At 40.0% G+C, this 22,256-nt stretch overlaps 2 protein-coding genes across 2 annotated transcripts in view; one reads left to right on the top strand and one right to left on the bottom strand.

Moving 5' to 3' along the window:
- Positions 1–343: 343 nt before the first annotated feature.
- On the top strand, positions 344–2,203 carry LOC148720951 (uncharacterized). Its single transcript, XM_088739100.1, has 2 exons — positions 344–1,918; positions 2,189–2,203. The coding sequence occupies exons 1-2, from the start codon at positions 437–439 to the stop codon at positions 2,201–2,203; spliced, it is 1,497 nt and encodes a 498-aa protein (XP_088595226.1). The 5' UTR covers positions 344–436.
- A 19,489-nt stretch (positions 2,204–21,692) lies between these two features.
- LOC148720950 (uncharacterized) overlaps positions 21,693–22,256 on the bottom strand; it is a 1,718-nt gene continuing 1,154 nt past the window's right edge. Inside the window, exon 1 of the mRNA XM_088739144.1 lies at positions 21,693–22,256. This exon is cut by the window's right edge and continues 1,154 nt beyond it. Within this exon, the coding sequence (XP_088595270.1) occupies positions 21,693–22,256 (564 nt within the window).

Below are 22,256 nucleotides of genomic sequence, written 5' to 3'. Positions count from 1 at the left end.
TACGAATATCCTCCTGCTTGGTTTTTCTCAGTAGCTGGTCGTTTGATATTTTCCGAGGCCAGAAGATTCTCAGAATCTTCCTGAGGCTAGCTGTGTGGAAGGATGCTAGTCTTGAGAGGTCTTGTTCTGTCATTCTCCAGCATTCCGAGCCGTAAAGCCACAGCACGAAAACGCAAATTTACGTCTTAAACGCGACTTAAATGCAGCGTAAGTTTGCATTTATGCGACTTTACGCTCACGTAAACCGTAAAGTTAACCTCTACGCTACCTTTAATCAATGGCGTAAATGAAATACAGGTACATGTACAGTACAGTACTGTACAGTACTAATTCAGACGTGAGATTTTGAGCTCCTCGATTACCCAAAGTTTAACTTTGTCGATTCAAGGTTAGTCTGGCCTTTGGGCCTTTTTTTCATTTGCTTTGTGTGCCATTTATGGATTCAGGTATGAATACTGAGGGATTGTTAGAAGATTTAGTTGCCGATGGAACCATTGAAGACTCATCGATCGTAACTGGAGAATCATATGCGTCGAGAGCTGCACGTACCTCTGGAAATATTGGAAATGATGTGCCAAACAAGCGGGTTTCTGCTTTTATTGAAAACAACATGCCGCAGCGGCCGAGAACCGCTTTTTTTACACCGTCTAAATCAGCGACTGCTCGTTCCGTTTTCGACCCTTTTTCGGCGCTGAACATTGAATTTACAGACATACAATGCCTCCAACGAAAACTTAATGGGGAAGTCGTCGTGACTTTCAAGTCTGAGACCGCCAAAGAAAGGTTTTTAAGCTTCAATTCTCTAAAACTTGGTTCAGAAAACTACGCCCTACAAGATGTTGACAAACCGTTAACATTTCTCACCATCTACGACGCGCCCTTTGAACTATCAGATTTGGCGATAATTAAACGCCTAGCACCTTACTGTGAGGTGTTACACTACCGGAGAGGTAAGCATTCTTATGCTTCCGCTATTTACAATGGCTTTCGATACTACCGTGTTCGGGTTTTTAAACCTATCCCGAGTTTCCTGAGATTTGGAAAATTTCAGATCTTCCTGCGACATAATGGCCAAGTTCCCACTTGCCGCAAATGTAATTGTTCTGGACACTTTGCAAATGGCTGCCCCAACAAGATTTGCTTCAATTGCGAAGGCATTGGCCACGAGGCGTCAGAGTGTCAACGCCCCGTTCTATGCTGTATTTGTAAAGAGGAAGGCCACTTGGGGATCAATTGTGATTACTCTTGGGTCTTTCCACTCACTCACTGTGCCGAAACCGATGAAACGGATGAAGTAAACATTGATGTATCAGACGACCATGGTTCTATTGACGAAAATGCTCCACTTGCTTCTGTTCTTCTTTCACCAAAACGATCTTCTGAAAATTTTCCTCTGCCAAATCCGCCCGTCAACGAAGAACTTGCTGAGAATTTGCCTCCCGTCTCCCCCCCGCCTGACGTCTTTAATGAAACTAATCAATCTTCTCAACTGGAACAACCTTCTCAACCTGAACATTTCAACGAGACTCAACCACCCTCTCAGCCTGAACAGTCCGAGCAACATTCTAAACCAGAAAAACCTTCGCAACACTCTCAACCTGAACAGCAACACTCTCAACCTGAACTGCCCTCGCACAATCTCTCCGAACAATCTTCTCAACCGTCATCCGTCTCTTCTGATTCCCCGATTCTGGATCCTCATGGCTTCATTGCTCCCAAATCCATCAAGCCGTCATCCCGTTGTACACCTGCTCGCTTGCCTGATCTGTCCCTTGCCTGCATTCGTAAACCCACTACACCTACGCTCACCACCGGAAGGCCACGCTCATCGATACCTGTTCCTACCACAGCTTCATTTACCCTTGAAACCGAAAATGACATGGAAACCACCCATGATCTCAAAAGAAAATCATCCGATGTATCTCCAAGTCGAAAGGAAACTACCCCCACGGAAAAGAAAAAAGGAAAAAATAGACACTCTAAAAAGTCCAAGTAAGTTTTTTTACCTTTTTAAGTGAGTCTTTTTTCCAAGTTATTTCAAACTCTTAACTATTAATGCAAGAGGGCTAGCAAACCCCCTTACCTACAATTTCTTGTTTGATTTGATCGAGAAGTCCAACTGTGATGTCTGTTTTGTACAAGAAACGTTAATTCATTCTGAATCTACTATAAAATCTCTATCTCGTAGATGGCTGGGCCGTAGTTTTTGGTCCCCTGCCTCGGGGAAACAGGGTGGTGTCGTCACCTTGATTTCTTCGACATGCTCAAACAAAATCGTATCTTGGAAGAAGGACTCACAAGGTCGTATTGTCAGTGTTTTGATCAGGTGCAACGACTTTGATATCAATCTAGTCAATATCTACGCTCCTACCAATCCTACCGAACGGAAAAGTTTTTTTGTTTCGATTCATGAATTTTTCATTCCCTCCTCTGCGACTATCATCGGAGGAGATTTTAATTGTTACGACAACGCTCTCGATAAGTTTGGTGGGAATATCTCTATACACAAAGATTACGAATCTTTAAAAAGTGATTTCGCGCTTTCAGATGTTTGGCGAAAGTTGCATCCAAGATCAAGAGAATTTACGTGGTTTAATTCCACACGGTCAATTGGGAGTAGACTGGACAAGTTTTTAATTTCGAAAGATTTATTATCACTCGACGTTAAGTGTGACATTCGCCCTTGTTCGATATCCGACCACGATTTTGTTTTTCTTACCTTTGATATTCCCACCGCTGTAAAACGCGGTCCAGGCGTTTGGTGTTTTAACAACTCTCTTTTGAACGATAAGGATTTTTGCGCTACCATAGAGAAATTAATCGATGACCATGTACGTTTTTTATCTTGTTTTCCGTGTCTCCAAGATTGGTGGGAGTTTTTAAAACAGTCTATTAAAGAAGAAACGATCTCCTTTTCCCGTAAAAAGCGAAGACAACTGCAAAGAGACCAGGTAATTTTGACGAACAAATTGATCCGTCTTCGTCAACGTTTAGTTGACGGAGACAATTCCGTTATCCCTTTAATTTCTGACACCGACTGTCGTTTGAAAGCCCTTCGAACTAAACAAGTCGAAGGAATCATTATTCGTAGTAGAGCAGAATGGTTAGAGGAAGGCGAACGCCCCAGTCGGTACTTTTTTAATTTACAAAGAATTAAAGCTCAACGATCCCACATCTCTTCGGTTTATGATTCTACCGGTATCGAAGTCTCCTCCCAAGAAGAGATTGAAAAAGCTCATATCGATTTCTACACTCAGCTCTTTTCCAAAGAACCGATAGATGCTGCTCTTCAAGAAGATCTTTTATCCTCTCTATCACGGAAATTAACTTTTGATCAGGCGTCATCTTGTGAAGGCGAGATCACGCTTGACGAACTTACTCTCGCTATGAAAAATATGAATAGGAATAAATCGCCTGGCCCTGATGGCCTTTCGGTTGAATTCTACGCTAGATTTTGGGATCGTTTAGCTCCACATTTATGTCAAGTCTTAAATGCATGCTACCAAACCGGAGAGATGTGTGATTCCATGAAGATGAGCAACACACGCGTTATTTTTAAGAAAGGAGATCGTAAGAATCTGAAAAATTGGCGTCCGATTTCTCTCTTAAACGTTGACTATAAGTTATGCTCAAAAGTTCTCTCTCTTCGACTCTCTAAAGTTCTGGAATATATCGTTGACCCTGATCAAACTTGTTCTGTGCCCGGACGCAAAATTACTTCAAACTTACATTTACTCAGGGACATCTTAGATTACATCGACCGCACGAATGAAACCGGCATTTTGCTCAGTTTAGATCAAGAGAAAGCCTTCGATCGCGTTAATCGCACCTTTCTGCAAAGCCTCTTACCCCGTTTTGGTTTTGGCCCGTCTTTTTGTTTTTGGATTAACACTTTATATAATGGGGCCAATATGCGTGTTATTGTTAATGAATGGCTAACCGATGCGATTCCTTTGTCTCGTGGGGTAAGACAGGGGGATTCCCTGTCTCCCCTACTCTATGTTTTGTGCGTTGAAACTCTCGCATGCAAAATCCGAAATAATCCTGAAATCGAAGGTTTTCTCCTTCCGGGCGCACGTGGTCTCTGCTAAAAAGTTGGAAATTATGCTGACGATACGACCTGTATAGTGAAATCTTATCGCTCTCTGCAAGTTCTATTCAACATGATTAACATTTACGAGCGTGGCTCTGGGGCACGCCTTAATCTCACGAAAACAGAGGCCATGTGGTTGGGGGCGTGGCGTAAGCGCGGCGACCAACCACTTGGCCTCAAATGGGTGACAAAAATTAAAATTCTAGGCGTTGTTTTCGGCCGCGATACTGAATTAGATAATTGGCAGCCAAGAGTAGAGAAATTAGAAAAACATCTAAATTTATGGAAATCCCGCTCTCTTTCTCTTGTCGGCCGATCACTCATCGTTAACACCCTCGGAATTAGCAAGCTCCTATATCTCTCTACAGTTTTGTGTGTCCCAAAATGGGTAATTTCTAAGGTGAACGCTTTAATCTGGCCATTTGTCTGGGGTTGTCAAATTGAAACAGTGAGCCGAGCGACCTGCCACCAGTCTCTTAACAGTGGCGGTCTCGGCATTTTGAATTTCCTGATCAAAGGTAAATCTCTTAAATTAGCCTCAGTAGTTTCTAATCTAGATAGTCGCGAATCAAAATCCTTTTATTTGGCCAGATATTTTCTAGGCTCTAGGCTTGCCTCTTGTCGCTCGGAGTGGAGCTCTCTTCGAGATAACTCCATCCCGAGTACACAGATCTTGACGCCCTATTATGAGAATGTTCTCTCGGCGCTCACCACTCTACGTGGGATTCTCTCCCGCACGGAGTGGCGCGATTTTGAATTTTCTTCCAAGAAATGTTATCGAACTCTCTTGAAGGAAAACTCCACACCTCCAATTCTTCATCGCTTTTGGACTCCCTTCCTTCCGATTGACTTTAATCTTGACAAATTTTGGAATTTAGTACGAGATGACTTTTCTGAAAATTATAAGAACGACATACTCTGGAAAATTGTACTTCGCGCTATTAAGGTCCGCGATTCTCTAAAGAATTGGGGATATATCGACTCAGATAAGTGCGCCTCCTGTTCCCGTAAAGAAACTATAGATCACTGTTTTCTCAATTGCCCCCGTGTGAAATCTGTATGGACCTACTTTTCCCCTATTATCTCCTCTATCCTTGGAACTAGCTTTCTCCCATCCTGTACCTATGTTTTCTTTTTCCGTTGGACCCCCGCTAGTCCAAAACAGAATCGTATTGCCCGCTTTCTAATTAAGACGATTCTATGCAGCATCTGGAAATTTCGAAATAAATCTACCTTCCACAATGGGAATGACCCCCCTGAGGGTATAATTCGCTATGCCCTCAGCGAGACCAAAAACAGAATTGCGTGCGACTACTTCAGACTCTCGTTATCTAACTTTAGAAACGCTTGGGAGTCCCCATCAATCTGTACAATTGATGGGGACTCCTATAGAATACTTTTGTAAAAAGATTATCTTAAGCTTTAGTTAACATTTTATTAAATTAACTTGGAATTATTTAAAACTTAGAATTAGCATTAAACAATCCTAGAGTTACATTAATATTAGTCTATGTTAGCCCTAGCCATACCAATATTATATATTAAGCATATATTAATATTAGACCTAACTATCTTGGAATTATTTATAACCTTACATTAATATTAGTAATATTTAATACTCGTATATAATTAACAACTCTTGAACTTTGGAACTTTGGACTGTTTATTAATAATTAGTTGGGGCCGAGCCCACGTGCGTTAGCACTTTTATTTTGTAACTTATGTGGTTTGCTATGAATAAACCCTTTTCAAAACTTAAAAAAAATGAGCACTAAAACGCTTGACGTAAAGTTGGCGGAATTGTGGCGTAAAGCCGCTATTAAACAGCAGCGTGAAGGCAGTTTAATGGTTCTGTAAATGTAAATTCACGCTTCTTTATAGGGAATTATATTTAGCATTAAGTTGGCGGTATAGTGACGCACGGTCAAATTACTCATACATCATTAGGCGTGAATGATCACTTCGGCTAATTAAAGCAATTCAGCACAGCGTAGCCAGCTAGCTCTCGTTTGCGCTCTAAGGTTGAATTCTAAGTTAAGAGATGGCGTGTAGGAGGTAAGCATCCGATCTATTCGCTAGCTCTACATTAAACATGTGGTGGCTGTTAAGAACTATAAAACCGTTCTCCCACGGCGCGCGTATGGAGAGAAGATCATTTGTAACCTCTGTGCTCAAAAAATAGTAAACAACACCAATGACAGCACTAAAGCACACTTATATTACAATCTCCTGGTACGGCTAATATTGTACGCATGCGCACAACCATATCACCCGTAGAGTGGCAGCCATGGACAGCTGTTTCGCCCTTGTTGTGGCACATTATCATGGCATAGCGAGCAGGGTCTATATTTGCATACGCAAGCTTTTGTACGAATCGATTGCATAGTCTTCATAAAGTTTTAGTGATGGAGTTGAATGTTATTGACATTCAATAATATATTTACATACCGACCTTTAATGTGCCTTTACGCGGGTAATATAAAGTTGATCTTTAAGAGCACTTAAAGCGGCTAGGTAAACAAGCATAGAGCTGATTCAACACCTTTACGCTAGCTTTAAGTCAACTTTACGCACCGACCGTGTAAATTGAACTTTAATCGCCTTAAACAACTTTAAATACTAGCGTAAAGTTGGTCATACAACTTTAAGCAAATTTACGCCATATTTACGCTTTCGTAAAGCTGCATTTTTGTATCATTAAGCTCTTATTAAGTGTTTTTAATTAAAAAATGTACCTCACCAAACTTTGAATGGAATAAACATTTGGAATTTTACAGTACCAGTTTGAGTCCTGTGTTATGTGTCATCAAGGGATTTATCTGTGCTCAGTAGAGTTCCTTCTTACTGAGAAGTGTCCAGAATATCTACAAAGTATTTAGAAGTATTAAAATTTCAGGTTATTATTTAACTTCCCTGGCTGGTTTTCACAGGTAAGATCATTCCTATCAAAGCAAAAGGGAACGACAAAAACGTTGTAGAACCAGCGACAAAACATAATCTGAGAAATAGGCAAATTGAATTATTTGCTGAGCTTCGCCCAACTAGAATACAATTCGGTTACTATGTTTACCAATAACAAAGTCCCAGTTCAGACCATATTTTTCAAAATGAAAATTGTTGCAAGCTTTTAACTCAAACTAGGCTTAGACTGTTTTGGAGATGTTTCATAATTGTGCTCGCACAAATAATTATTTGTGCTTAACTATTAAAAATCCTACATCTCACTGAATTATTCCATTTTATGTGCTCGATCCATTTGGGCTAAACAATAAACAACTTTACGTTTCATTCACACTAGGTGTAAATAACCGTAAAGTCGACTCACAAACTGTACGTAAGGTTTACGCTGGCTTTACGCTCCCTTCGCGTAAAGCTTCCTTTACTTACCCTTCCGTAGTACGTAAAGTTAACTTAAAGCTTCGTAAAAACTTTACGCGGATTTACGCAACATTTAAGTCTTCGTAAATCTTGATTTTCATGCAGTGAAGGAGAGTTGACAATATGCAGCTCTGATAGATTCTAAGCTTCGTCTTTCTGCTGTAGTTTGCTGACCTCCACACTGATCTTAAGCTCATAAAGGCATAATTTGGATATATCAACAAAGTTGAAATGGTAAATTGGCCACCGTTACGGTTACAAAAGCTGACGTTTCGAGCGTTAGTCCTTCGTCGGAGCGAATAGGGGAATTGTGGGTTGTGTGTGCTTTTAAAGACAGAAAAAGGAGCTACGTGATTGGTGGGAACATGGCAACGAGAAAAACACGAATAAATTAGTGGAATGAAAAGCGTTCGTTGATACCTTATAATAGTCTTATAATCGTAATGGTGGCCAATTTACCATTTCAACTTTGTTGCTATATTTAAATTATTTCGTTACCCCCACCCACGCAGCCCCAAACAGTTTCTTCAGAAACTATCAGCCTTTATTCATAAAGGCATACCCTGCTTTGTTCAATCTGCTTTGTATATCTAGAGTGGTACCTCCATCTTGGCAGAGCACACTTCCAAGGTATGTAAACCTGTTGGTGTTTGGAATGTCCTGTCCTCTTACCCAGATCTTTGTTGGGGAAGGGGCATTAACACACATGGCATCCGTCTTCTTCAAGCTAATTCTCAAGCCGACCTGGCTGCTGAACATGCTGAGTCGGTCTGTCTTCCCCTGAATGTGCTGTCGAGTGTGGGACAATAGGGCTAAATCGTCTGCGAAGTCGAGGTCTTCGAGCGTAGTAACAGGGGTCCATCTCATGCCTCTTCGCTGATCTTCCATTGTTCTACAAAGGAACCACTCTTTAGAAATATTGAATAGCATGGACGACATGACATATCCCTGCCGTAGACCGGTTTTAACTTCAAAACTTAGATCCCCCTGACTGATGCAACATGTGAAATTTGAGTAAAAGCATTTGATGATATTACCAATGCTTTGTGGAATGCCATATGCTTTCAGAATCTACCAAAGACTGTCCCTACGAATGCTGTCAAACGCTTTCTGATAGTCGATGAAATTTACATACAACTCCCTCTTCCACTCAGTACATTGCTCAAGTATGTTCCGCAGTGTGAAAATAAAATCCGTACATCCACGCCCCTTGCGAAATCCAGATTCCTCGTTCCGTAGGATGTCATCAACAGCTTGGGTAATGCGCAGTATAATGACCTTGCAAAAGATTTTACTTGGCACAGACAAAAGGGTAATTTCTCGCCAGTTGTTACAATCACCTTGAGACCCTTTCTTTGGTATCCTGATTATCACTCCTCTGCTCCAGTCTGTCGGAATTTCTTCCTGTTCCCAGATCTTTTTAAACAAGGGGTCAGAATGGTTGCCGCAAGCTCAGGGGCTGCTTTAGACAGCTCGGCATTTAGATTATCATGGCCAGGAGCTTTTCCATTATACAGGGAATTAATGGCTTGGATGATTTCCCTCCTAGTTGGAACGTCTGCGTTGATGTCAAGGTCAGTTGCGGCTTCCTAGATGTTTCGCATTACTGTTGGCGGTGGTCTGTTTAAAAGTTCTCTAAAGTGCTCCGTCCATCGCCGTTGTTGCTCTCCCTCTGATGTTAATAGGATACCGTTATATCCCTTACAAGCACGTTTGTTGTGTGGCACTTACTTGTTATTATCTTGTGATCTTTTATACTGTTGCTTGTTCATTGCGCGCAGCTGCCTCTTCCGCCTGGGATTCAAGGTTCTCCATGTACTTTCGTTTATCTGCTCTTGCTCGGCCTTTTACCTCCTTGTTCGCTGCCCGATACATTTCTTGATGCCTTTCTTTAAGCCGTTTGGATTTCGAATCTATAACTTTCAACGGGCTTCTTTAATCCCCGTCTACTTTCAATTGCTTTCCAGGTATCAGATGACATCCATTCCTTTGGCCTTCGCTGCCTGCAGCCTAGACATGCCTTGCTGCTATCATTGTGAGCAGTAACAATTTTCTCCCAGTTCTTATTCACCCCTTCATCGTTAATATCCTCCCTTCCGCCTAGTTCCACAAGAGCCTCGAATCTGTTGTGCACCTCCACGATAAAATATTTTTGCACATTTGGGTGTTTCAGTTGGCTCACATCGAAACGGCTGCGCCCCTTGGTTAGACGCCCTGCACTCTTTAATTTCAGTGTAAGGTAGGCTGTTACGAGATGATGGTCACTTTCAATGTCAGATCCTCTCCTCACCTTGACATCCGGAAGGGATCTCCGCCATTTTCCATATGAAACTTCATTGGCTCCCGGTCACAAAACGAATTCAATTCAAGAGACTGTTGATAACATACAAAGCACTAAATGACATGGCTCCAACCTATCTAGTTGAACTTCTTAGTCGATATATTCCAGCACGAAAATACCTTTCATCAAACATGAATCTACTTGAGGTCCCAACAATTCGAAGTAAAACGTATGGGTAAAGAGCATTCTCCTACGCTGCACCGTATTTGTGGAATCAGCTACCTGAATGCATAAAAAACGCTGAATCTGGTGACTCCTTTAAACGCTTATTGAAAACTTATCTTTGCAAAAATTAAGCCACCAGATTTTTTGACATCGTGCGTTGTCAAATATATGTATAACACATAATACTTCGTTAGTTTAGATAGAGCAGCGATAATTGCATGTATAGGATTTTTATTGAATTGTAATTGTTAGTAAGTTAGTTAGATTACTCAGTTAGGTAGTTAGCTGCTAGCCAGTTACATACCTTGATTAAGTTTTTTATATATCCGTATATTTTCTTCATAATGGGTTGACTAGCACGTATGGTTCGTCAGTTCCCTTCTAGTCTTCCCCACTGCCTTGTTATGTAACCTAATTTGTTATTATTGTGTGTTCTTTTGTTTTATTTTCCCATGTAATTGCAGTGAAATGGAATAAATTGAATTAATTAATTGTAAAGCGAATAGAGTTCAATTTTAATTCGCTATATAAGAACTTATTATTAAATTAAATTAAATTAAGTTTCCATTGATCAGCAGATGGTCAATTTGATTTCTATCCCTGCCATTCGGGGATCATCATGTGCTTTTATGGATCTCTCGGTGAGAAAAAAGGCTGCCCCCTATCACCAAATTATTAGTTGTGCAAAACTCAACAAGCCGTTTTCCATTTTCATTGATGACACCACTCTCGTGTCTTCCTATCACTCTGTGCCTGGCTGAGTTATCGGCACCAACTTTGACATTTAGATCCCCCATGATGATGATAAGATCTTGCATTGGGACCTGCTCAATCTCTGCCTGGAGCCTGAGATAGAAATTGTCTTTCAGATCATCTTCACTATCATTGGTCGGAGTGTAACACTGAAATAGGGTCAAGTTGTTTTGCTTTCATTTCGGCCTGGCCTTTATGAGGCGACTATTAATTGGTTTCCATTCCAATACCGATCTGTCTGCTCCTTTCTTCAGAATAATTTCCACACCTTCACGATGTAGCTCATCGTCCCGCCCAGAACACAATACTGTCTCGCATGACACCGTCTTTAATCTCCCTGTCCCAATCCATCTGCTTTCGCTTACGCCCAATACATGCAAGTTATACCATCTCATTACTGTTGTAGCTTGTGCAAGCTTCCCAGTTTCGCACTTACTAAGTACATTCCAAAAGCCAATCCTGGTCATGATTTTTGCACTCTTCACTTCCAACTTCTTGCCAGTAGTTTCTTTCTAGCTTTCACCACTGGCAGTCATACGGTTCGAAGACCTTGGAAGGTCTGCTTGCAGGATATTGGTTGTCTTCGTTGCTGTTTCCGTAACACGTTCTTTAACAAGATAAGGTTGTTAGCCTTAAGTGTTCCTGTCTGAGAAAGTGTTCCAAGAGCCAAAAGTGGTGGTCAACCGATTTGGCTGAAACTTGGCACAAAAGTTGAGTGTGATGAGATATTTCACAAGCCACTTTGGCTCACTTCTCTGACTGTTCGTTCTGGAGTTTCAGGGGGGGTTCCATTCGTGGCCTATGGAGCACCAAAATTTCATCCATCTAAGGGGCACTTGAAAGTGCTATAAAACTCCATTGATAAATTTTGCTTCCAAATGAATTTTACCATGAACTCTAATATAGTGGAGCTTTTACTTCATAAATGTAACTTTGTTTTTAAGCAATTAGACAGAGAGGGACCTGGGGCTAAAGTTAGGTCAAATTTGAGGTCAAAATCACTACCCAAAATTGCCATTTTTCAAAGAACCATAACATTCACCTGCTTTCTTGCATAACTTTCATACCAAATCTAGTATGTACTTTAGTGACCCATTTATCAAAGTCAGTTGAGAAAAATTTGGCTTATTAGGTTTGTTAAGTTTTTGGCGCAAACTCTTCATGCCCCTCTAAGGCCGAGCATAATTCATGCTATAAACAGACCAAAGTCTTGAGATAAAGCCTTTATTGGGTATTTGGTGAGTGAAAGTGAAACATTAAAGCCAAATAAATGTCATTGTCTAGAAATACCTCGTCTAATAACTTACTATTACTCTAAGAAGGCCTGTGAGTAGCACTGCAAACACCCAGCGGTTTAGAAAAATAAAGGTAATTTTTTTCTTTGAAAACCTAGTACCCATCATAGAGCACAAATGATGATGTTCTGACCTAGATATGACAATATTTGTTAAAGATGCTTGAATTTCCTTTGATTCATATTTTTCAGGTCATATCTCCCTACATACTACAGTAAAAACCCGCAAGTAAGAACCTACATTTTTAGGACTTAGCCTAAACAGGTTCTTATATAAATGGTACTTAACAAAATTTTAGGCTATTTAGGTTCTTAAAACAGGTTCTTATTCTTGGAGAAAAACACACCTGCATAACAAGTTGGTAATTATCCTATATTTTGTAACTACATATTTGCACTCATTTTTCTTAAGAAAATCATGTTTTACAGCAATGGCAATCTGGTTTTTCTTCGATTATGATTACAGTAAATAATATCAGTGTACCTGTAATGTACTATATGATTTTAGCAAAAAAGAACCTATTTTAATTTTCTTAGGCTAAATAGGTTCTTGTTTATAGGGGGTATAAATGGAAAATTTTAGGCTAACAGGTTCTTAACTTTTAGGTTCTTACTTGCGGGTTTTTACTGTATACTCAAAAGCATGCAAAGTCTCTATATTTTGTCAGGCCCATTTTTTGATGCAACATTAAGTGAGCTTAACGAAAACGACCTTTAACAGAAGATCTTTGGTTAAACTTTCGATAACCTTGCTAGCTCTTGTAAATACGCATGATGACATCAGAAACAGAGCAGGATGGCACGTACAGGTTGTACTGAGTAGCGTCCAGGTGACCCGCCGGAGGCTGAGATCCATCCCATTTCCCTAGTACGTTAGAGCTGAATAAATCAAATCATCCGGAAGTAAATAAGAAATCCATAGTTAGGAGAGCTGGACAACAAATATTTTGCTCCGACGAAGGGCTAACGCTCGAAACGTCAGCTTTTGTAATCATTACGGTGGCCAATTTACCATTTCAACTTTGTTGATATATCCAAATTATTTCGTTACTCCCACCGACGCAGCCCCAAACAGTTTCTTTCGAAACTATCAGCCTTTATTCATTTTGTGTTACAGTTCCTATGAAACATGCCATACCACACCTCAAGATGCGATTGTTGTATCGACTGACCCACCATATTGGACGTGAGAGTGAGAGGACTGAACCAAGTCGAGGAGTCACGCAACCTTCACTGAGGTTTGAGTAACGCGGGTCTGTTGACCATCACTTGCGGTAATCACAGGAATTTGCTTACCGTAGAAAAGGTTCATAATACGATGCCTTACGATTAGCACTACCTATAATTTCAACGTCGAAAAATCTCGCACAATGACTGTAGTTGACTGAGTTTTTGCTTTTGCAACACCTTAGTTAATCTTCCCTTGGCAGAGAGTTCGCGAAAGTTAAAATCTTCAAACAAAGAAAATTGGAAAACCATCAAACTATTTTGAAACATGTGTCCTAAACCCTTTTCATAGGAAAAAAATTAAGGAAAATCTTTTTTTGACGGGAAGTTGAGAGGACCGCTCTTAGCGGAAGTGGCACTAAAAAAGCCATTTGCTACATTTATGCGCGTGTATGTGCCCTTTCTGATATTTTTAATTACCTGTACTTGTAACTTTGGTATCACCCGATCTTCCTCCCGCCCCGGACTCACCTGAACCCTTGTAATTGTGTTTTAATCAAATAGTTATGTCATTATCGCAAGACAACAAAGGAGTCATTCCTGTTTCGCGCAGCGGAGCCCATGACGCGGCCTTGCGTTCATCCTTTACCCCTCCAAAGGAATAAAGTGCCATCGCAAAATTATCCTGAAACTTCTTATTGCTATACTTTCTATACTTAATAAGGACACAAACATTTACACTTGAATAGTGGGAGGAATGGAAACTCGATCCAGTCTTAATACTCTCACGTCCAAAATGGCGGACCCTATTGGCATCATCCCATGTCTCGTGTGGAATACTTCATTTAAGCAGCAACATTAATTTTTTTCATCCAGCTCTTCTGACTGTGGATTCCATCTTTTTGGGATGGTTCCATTTATTCAGTTCTAAAGTACTTAAGATCTCTGATGGATCACAAGTCACCTGGACAGTGCTCACTGCGGCACGTAAGTTTATGGTCATGCTCGCTATAAGTGATGGGTATTTGCAAGAGCTATTCACAGACTATTCAAAGGTCAGGCGTAGATCATCTTTTAGCGATCGTTTTATTCTGAACTTAATGGTTAAGGCCGGCCGGGTTAAGGTCACCTTATTTTCAATTTAAAAAACGGCCTGACAAAATACGGAGACTTTGCACGCTTGGAGTATAATATGTATGGAAATATGGCCTCACAAACATAGATCAGAGAGAATTCAATCATCTTTAGAAATATCGCCATATCTAGATCAAAACATCATCAATTGTACTCTATGATTGGAACAAGGTTTTCATAGGAAAAAAAATTACCTTTATTTTGCTAAACCGCTGGGTGTTTGCATTGCTAATCAGAGGCCTTCTTAGAGTAATTATAAGCTATGAGTCGAGGTATTTCAGGATAATGACATTTATTTGGCTTAAATATTTCATTTTCACTCACCAAATACAAAATAAAGGCTATATGTCAAGACTTTGGTCTGCTTATAGCATAAATTATGCTCAAAATTCCATTTTGCTTGGCCTTAGAGGGGCATGAAGAGTTTGTGCCAAAAAACTTAACAAACCTCAATAAGCCAAGTTTTTCTCAACTGATTTTGATAAATGGGTCACTAAAGTACATACTGGATTTGGTATGAAAGTTAGGCAAGAAGACAGGTGAATGTTACGGTTTTTTGAAAAATGGCAATTTTGGGTAGTGATTTTGACTTCAGATTTGACTTAACTTTAGCCCCAGGCCCCTCTCTGTCTAATTGCTTGGAAACAAAGTTACATTTATGAAGTAAAAGCTCCACCATAGTAGGGTCCATGGTCAAATTCATTTGGCAGCACAATTTACCAATGGAGTTTTATAGTACTTTGAAAGTGCCCCTTATGAGGATGAATTTTTAGTGCACCATAGGCCACTAAGGGGACCCCCCCTAAAACTTCAGAACGAACAATCAGAGAAGTGAGCCAAAGTGGCTTTTGAAATATCTTATCACACTCAACTTTTTTGCCAAGTTTTAGCCAAATAGGTTGACCACCACTTTTGGCTCCTGGAACACTTTCTCAGACAGGGACACATAAGCCTAATCCCCAGGTCTGGAGGGCTGTGGGACTGTCTTTAGTCTGCACCCTACTGCTTGACCTGTCTGGCTTGGTAGGCTCTGCCAGGGGTGCAAACATCCCCGTCGGCATAGCTCCTGGAGTCACTGGACGCACAAGCCACTCAGACACGACAAGGCAACCGTCCTAATGAGTGGACTAAAGTAATATACAGAATAGAAAATACTTCTTGGTTTGTAGATCCAAGCGTTCTGTAAACAATGCCTAAGATTTTATTAGCCTTTCTCACAGCACCATCAACTTGAGCACCCCACGACAGGTCATAGGAATTCAGAGCTCCTAGGTCTTTCACATGCTTTACTGGTTTGATTGCAACTCCCATAATATACGAAGGAGACGAGTTGTCGCGGTTATGGGTAATGCGCATTGTTTCGCACTTCTCCGGGTTAAATCTTAACTGTTATAAAGTTTCCCAGTTTGCTAAGTGATCAATGTCGCTTTGAAGGGCTTGAGTATCATTTATGCTGTCAGCGGTCTCTCTGTACACTTTCGTGTCATTTGCAAAGAGTTTGATAGTTGATAATATGCTATACGATATATCGTAAACAACTGCCATCCTCCCCTTCTTTGGTTGGAGGGCTTCATCAAGAATCAATTCCTTTCTTCGCAGTCCACATTCTCCTCTCCATCACAGCATTTCTTGACTATTCTCTTATCCTCGTTGCCTTTCACAAAGAATCTTCCTTACATCCACCGTCCAAACTCTTGTATCGTTGTCTGGCAACAACTGATCAATTGGTTAGTCTTGTGGCCCAGACTTTCCGTGCAACTTCTTGGATGTTCAAGGTCCACGAACAATGGAATCTCTGTCGATACGCATTTGAATCAGCCTACATCACAGCCCATGAAATATGTGGAGTGTTTTTGATGACGGTAATACCCATTTACGTGGACAGACTTCTCTCCCTAATGTTTTGGCTAAGATACAGACACATTGTAACTTTGAAGCGCATGCTACCAACCTTTGTCATGAATACATCAATTCACTCTTTTTCACAAATGAGTTTTATTAAAGCGTAAGTTTTCGCTTACTTATCGTCCAGACCTCGCTCTTCTTGTCACAAACTTCCCCACCCCACTCCCTTTTGATGTGTCTAGGTTGCAGCAATCATTACCACACCCTCCCCAACAAAGGCTGTGTTTGTAACACTAATCACTTCCGAAGAAATTTGAATTTCGCGCTCGGTGAGCTGGCTACGCGCCGGTGATTACAAACCTTTGTCTTGCGAATAATAGAAACCCTTTCCCTCGAACAATAGATAAGGACATATAAGGAGCGAAAGCTTGACTTATTGTCGGGCCAAAATCCTAACCAAAAGTTTGATACGCACTCGTTGGGTTTGTCTCTCCGCTATTTCCGCGTTGGTGAATAAAAGAATAGATTAGTATAGGTAATCGCATGGGGCCTCGTAAAATTAAGGATTAATATCACTTGTGTTTTCGGAAGTTGCTGAAATTGCCCGAGTCGCGCAGCGACTCGGGCAATTTCTGCAACTTCCGAAAACACAAGTGATATTAATCCTTAATTTTACGAGGAACCATGTGATTACTTGTATATAATATAAGGGGCAAAATGTTTTGTTACTGATCTCGTGCAAAACGGGACGCCATTGTTACAAAACAAACAGAAATTTCTTTACCTTGGCAGCCGTTGCTAAGCGATTTTCAGCCAATCATTTTCAAGTAATTTTGCCCGGGGCAATAACAAAAATTAAGAAAAAATGCCCTCTGTCTTGACCAATCACAATTCAGTAATTTTGCCCCTTATATGATAAAAAGTTGAAATGAATGTAGAGTCGAAAGAAAAGCAGTTTGTATGTAACAAAGGTGAAATTAATTATTTGGTACTTGATAAAACCTCGTACTCAAAACAACGCCGAAAGTATCGTGGCTAGGTCAGTATGTGTTCATTAAAATATGAAGCACGCAGGAAGTCTGGAGAAAGAGAAAGGTGCACAAGAGTTGCCAAAGACGTAACCAACAGCCATGATAGTTTTATAAATGATAAACTTATCCCCTCCTTCATTTTCCTTCTCGATCGATAGAATATCATGTTCCCTTCAGCACTGTCATAAATTTTTCATCATCGGAGGACAATTGCTAATCGCTCGAGGGAATTAGAACATAAAGAATTAAGTCACCTGCCGGAAAAATAAAAGCTTGTCTGATGACGTAACATTTACTTAGAATTTGTTGGTGAAAGGAGGAGAACAAATTAAGAATGTAAAAGAAACGACAGTAAACTGCTTTTTCGCCTAATATTTTGCTCTTCTCTTATTTTGTTCTACTCTTGGAGAAGAAACGGAGGTAAAAGAGCCCCAAAATGTTGCTAATCACGCGGTTGAATTCGAATATTTTACAATAAGGTTGCATCAGTGGCCATACATCAATTTTAATCTATATATTTATTCGAATTCTTTGGTTGATTGACATGGGTTTGACATCCCTAGCCTAGACCCTCTATATTTTAATGTTACTGAGGTTGATAATGAGCCAAAAATTAACTTTACATAAATGATATGGACATTTGATTGACACTCTATCGATGGAGCAAGGTCAGCTTGCGAGCTGGGTCCTCGTTAACAGCACTGCGGGAAGTTGCTCCTTCGCTCACCAGTTGTGTTGCTCGAGGCCTCAAACTTATTCACCAACAAGGTACAAAAAACTCATACTGGAGCGTTTATAATGAGTGCCTTCCCGTCGGCTAAGTAAGGAGGGATTGTTTATCCACAGAGAAAACAATATTAATGTTACAGGTGTTTTTATATATTTGACAAATTAAAGTGATGATTTCTCTGAAGTTTTCCAAACGATTAAACAATGATGAGGAAGTCTCTATATGATCATTAAGTGGGAAGTAAGGTTTTAATGATCGTCAATGTTGTGAAGCTGTTTAGATGAAATATTTCTCGTTGCAATCACAGATAACTTCAATCTAAGAAAAAAGGAAACTAATACAGAATAATGTCGTAAACAAATTTCACTGGAGGTGGAACACAGACCAAGATATTTCAAGATCTGTACTGTTCCCCCCCCTCTGGTTGGTGGGCTTCCGCAAAAATTTAAAATTTCTTTTCTACCAATCTACATTCTCCTCTCCATCACAGCATTTCTTGGCAATTCTCTTATCCTCGTTGCCCTTCACATAGAATCTTCCCTGCATCCTCCGTCCAAACTCTTGTATCGCTGTTTGGCAACAACTGATCTGTTGGTTGGTCTTGTTTGCCAGCCTCTCAGTGCTACTTATTGGATGTCCGTGGCTGACGAGCAATGGAATCTTTGTCGATACGTATTTGTCGCCGCTTTCCTTACAGACATTGCATTATGTGGAGTGTCATTGCTGACGATGACGGCCATAAGCGTGGACAGACTTCTCGCCCTGTTGTTGGAGTTAAGATACAGACAAATTGTAACTTTGAAGCGCACATACATCACTGTAGCTACCTTTTGGATTTTATCTAGTGTTGCTGCTTTACGCTACATATTAGATTACCGTATACTCATTTTATATGATAGTATAATTACACCATCTTGCCTTGTTATTTCAGTCGCCTCGTATATGAAAATTTTTCGGGTTCTCAGTCATCATCAGGCTCAAGTACAAGATCATGTCCAACAACAGCCGGGCCAACCAAATGCACCGAACATGGCGCGGTACAAAAAGGCAGTGAACAGTGCATTGTGGGTGCAGTTAGCGTTAGTAGTTTGTTATGCACCATCCTTCATAGTAACAATTGTAATCGCTGACAGTAAAACATATTCATCACACTTAGTAGTATTAAGGGAAGTAGCAGCTGTCTTAGTTTACTTTAACTCGACGTTAAACCCGTTTTCTTTACTGCTGGAAGATTGGTGAAGTAAGACAGGCAGTAAAGCAAACCATCAGAAAAGCACTTTGCTGTCCATGGAGCTAGATCCTCATCAAATTGATACTTATATTATTTTTAATAATATACATGAAAAAATTTCTCAGTTCTGATTGGTTAAGATGAATGCAGTTTTCAGTTAATTCAGTTCAGAAGAGAGGTAATTCAGTGCAAAGAAAGAAACAAACCAGACATTCTGATTGGTCAGAATGATTGGTCAATGTCAATGTCAAGGTCAATGTCAAGGTCGATGTCACTTGCAGGGTTTGGATAAATTATTTTTGCACGTGATGCGCGCGCTTTTCTTCTGCGTAGTTATGAGAAGCTACCTCGTATTTTTTCATGTATATTATTAATACATAATCACATGATTTTCTCGTGCAATTTGGAATAAAAAAGCACTTGTAAATGTTTTCAAAGACCACAAATTGCACTCGCCCTACGGGCTCATGCAATTTTGTTAGTCTTTGAAAAAATTTACTCGTACTTATTTATTCCAAATTGCGCTCGAAATCATGTCATTACCTATACAAATTTCAAAGCTGAGTCATTAAGTCACGATTTTTATTTGAGAACGTTCGTAAGATCTGTCATTGGATAAGCAAGAAATAAGAACTTCAGCAAAGTGTAAGCGAAAACTGGACTGACTGATTTATGAAATGTTATTCATAACAAAGAAAAGGCCATGCTTGAACACACAATCAGACTCCATACGCGCAAAACTATTTATTTAATTTTATTTAAATTTGTCACTTTTTACATGCATATTTAACGTTTTATCGCCTTGCACGGTATATATTAAGTTGTCAAATTTTATTCTCTTCTCACTTGAAAATGATGACATGGTGTCATCGAAACGAAGTGTAAAACTTCTTTCACTTATTTTTATCATTAGATCATGTTCGATTAAATCTAATCCTATTCGAATTCTAGCTTTGTCATGAAAACAGAGTTACATGCATTTTTCTCTCATGTTTAATTTCTTTAACAAAATGTGACGGCATTGGGTTAAACTTTAAAGAGTAGTTACAGCGGAGAATTCTCGATAAATTTTTATCTTAAGTTAAACAATTTCCACCTTTGTTTGCTTCCCTAGGGAAATTGCTTGATTTTGACGCTTTATTGCTCAACGCGCTGGTTAATATTTACTCTCGTCGTCTTGAGGTAAATGAAATTCAATCATCGTGTGGCGCTTTAACAATTCGTAATTCAAACCGTCGTCATCAAAGGAGAATTTAGAGAAATGCACCAATAAAATATTATAAACGACGTTCATTTTGAATATTCTAACCAAGATTGTAAAATTGCAACAAGTATATGGTTTGGTAGGTTAACATCCTTTCACGGTTTTGTTTAAGATTTTAGTCAGGGGATACAAAAAGGAGAAAAATAGGCTCCAAAACTTTGTTCATTGCAAATTTAATTCAAAGTTGACATCTGTGACAAAAATTTGAATTTCAGTTATTTGATGCATTCGGAGATTGTCACGAAATTAATGTTTCCTCAGACGATCTGTTGCTTTGACCAAGTAAACTACCAAGCTTGAACTTTTTATTTTCAGTTCGCTGAGGCTGATTATGTGTCAAGTCTGAACTTCACACAGATCTTTAGTTTAGTATTGAATGCAATAAAGGAAGAACATCTCCACTTAACAAATGGTAAACACCACAGCGTACACTATTGAGTTATGGATGCACGCGGGAGGTTGCTAAGCACGAAAGAAGCGTAAGAGTCGCTCGAGGCGATAGCCGAGAGAGACTCTAGCTTCTTGAGCGTAAGAGTCGCTCGAGGCGATAGCCGAGAGCGACTCTAGCTTCTTGAGTGCTTAGCAAACCTCCCAAGTGCATCCATAACTCAATAGTGTACACTGTGGTGTTTACCATTTGTTTTATAACATAACATTGATACATTGTAGCTAAAGAGTTCCCTTTTATTTAACAAATCTTACGCGACCAGAAAAAACAAGCGCGCGCGGAAAAATAGTCTTTGGATTTGCTCACGTCAGCAGCGTACACCCATGGGCAAATGGGGGACGCTAAATTGACCAATCAGAGCGCGCGCTTTACTTTGGTTATGTTATAATTAATAATCGGCCCTTAAATGACAATTTATCCTGGTGTACCACTTAATTCATCTCTTGTAAAGGGTGACAAGAAAGAGTTCCCTTATGGTATTGTCAAACAGAAATATAGCCGATGTCTTTGTTTTTGCCAACGATAATTCTTTTTAGCTAAACTCTGCTAATTGAGAAGAAAACACTGGTCTCGGCCCACTCGTAACTGTTAAGAAGTTCAGCTGCAGTTGCTATTCGGAATAATAAAAGAGAATTTAAAAGAAGTAAAAATTTCCTGGATAAACTCCTAAACCGTATTGAAGAATTGCATGATATACTGCATCTTTTAAGCAACAGATTCACGCACTCGTTTGGTTTGTCCATCAGCTAGTTCCCCGTCGATTAATATAATAACAGATTTAAAGTAAAAAAAAAATTATAGGCTTGAAAGAAAAGTAACTATAGCATCTCGTTGACAAGACAATCGAATTTGTTCATGCACTTCTTAAAAACTTTGAAACAGCTAAGAAGGTCCTCAGGGACAGCACCTGCGTGGTCGTTGTCGTGGTGCTTGCGTACTGAAGATGACGTGCTCTTATGGCTATCCACGCGGGCATATAAATGCCCACGTGTGTAACAACCATAGCTCCCTGTATCGCACAGGTTACATTTAAATTGGTACACTACGCACTGTTGATTAACCAGCTGTGGTTTGGTTTCACATTCTTTAAGGTCTTGGCCAATTTTCCGACTGACAAATACAGGCCGCATTGTGGTTTGGAGCTTAATGCTAAGGTCTTTCAACTGTGTCTTAACAATGTTAGCGGAGTCTTGGTCCTTGAAGGGTATGGCTACTGGGGTTACATTATTTTTCGCCAATCTTCCCAACGCCTGCAATGGCTGCTGGTCAGCAATTCTCGAGTTAATAAAGGTGTTAATGGTGGAGTTGATAAGGTGGCGAGGGTAGTCCAAACGTGAGAATAAATTCTTCAAGCGCTCACACTCCTCAGAAAAATAAAGCCA

Source organism: Stylophora pistillata, chromosome 11 (genome assembly GCF_964205215.1).
Source record: "Stylophora pistillata chromosome 11, jaStyPist1.2, whole genome shotgun sequence".
Classification (NCBI taxonomy): domain Eukaryota; kingdom Metazoa; phylum Cnidaria; class Anthozoa; order Scleractinia; family Pocilloporidae; genus Stylophora; species Stylophora pistillata.
This window is presented reverse-complemented; position numbering and strand designations above follow the sequence as displayed.

Bases quoted from the DNA above. Each gene is read 5' to 3' on its own strand.
- LOC148720951 (XM_088739100.1), top strand. From the start codon at position 437: ATGGATTCAGGTATGAATACTGAGGGATTGTTAGAAGATTTAGTTGCC.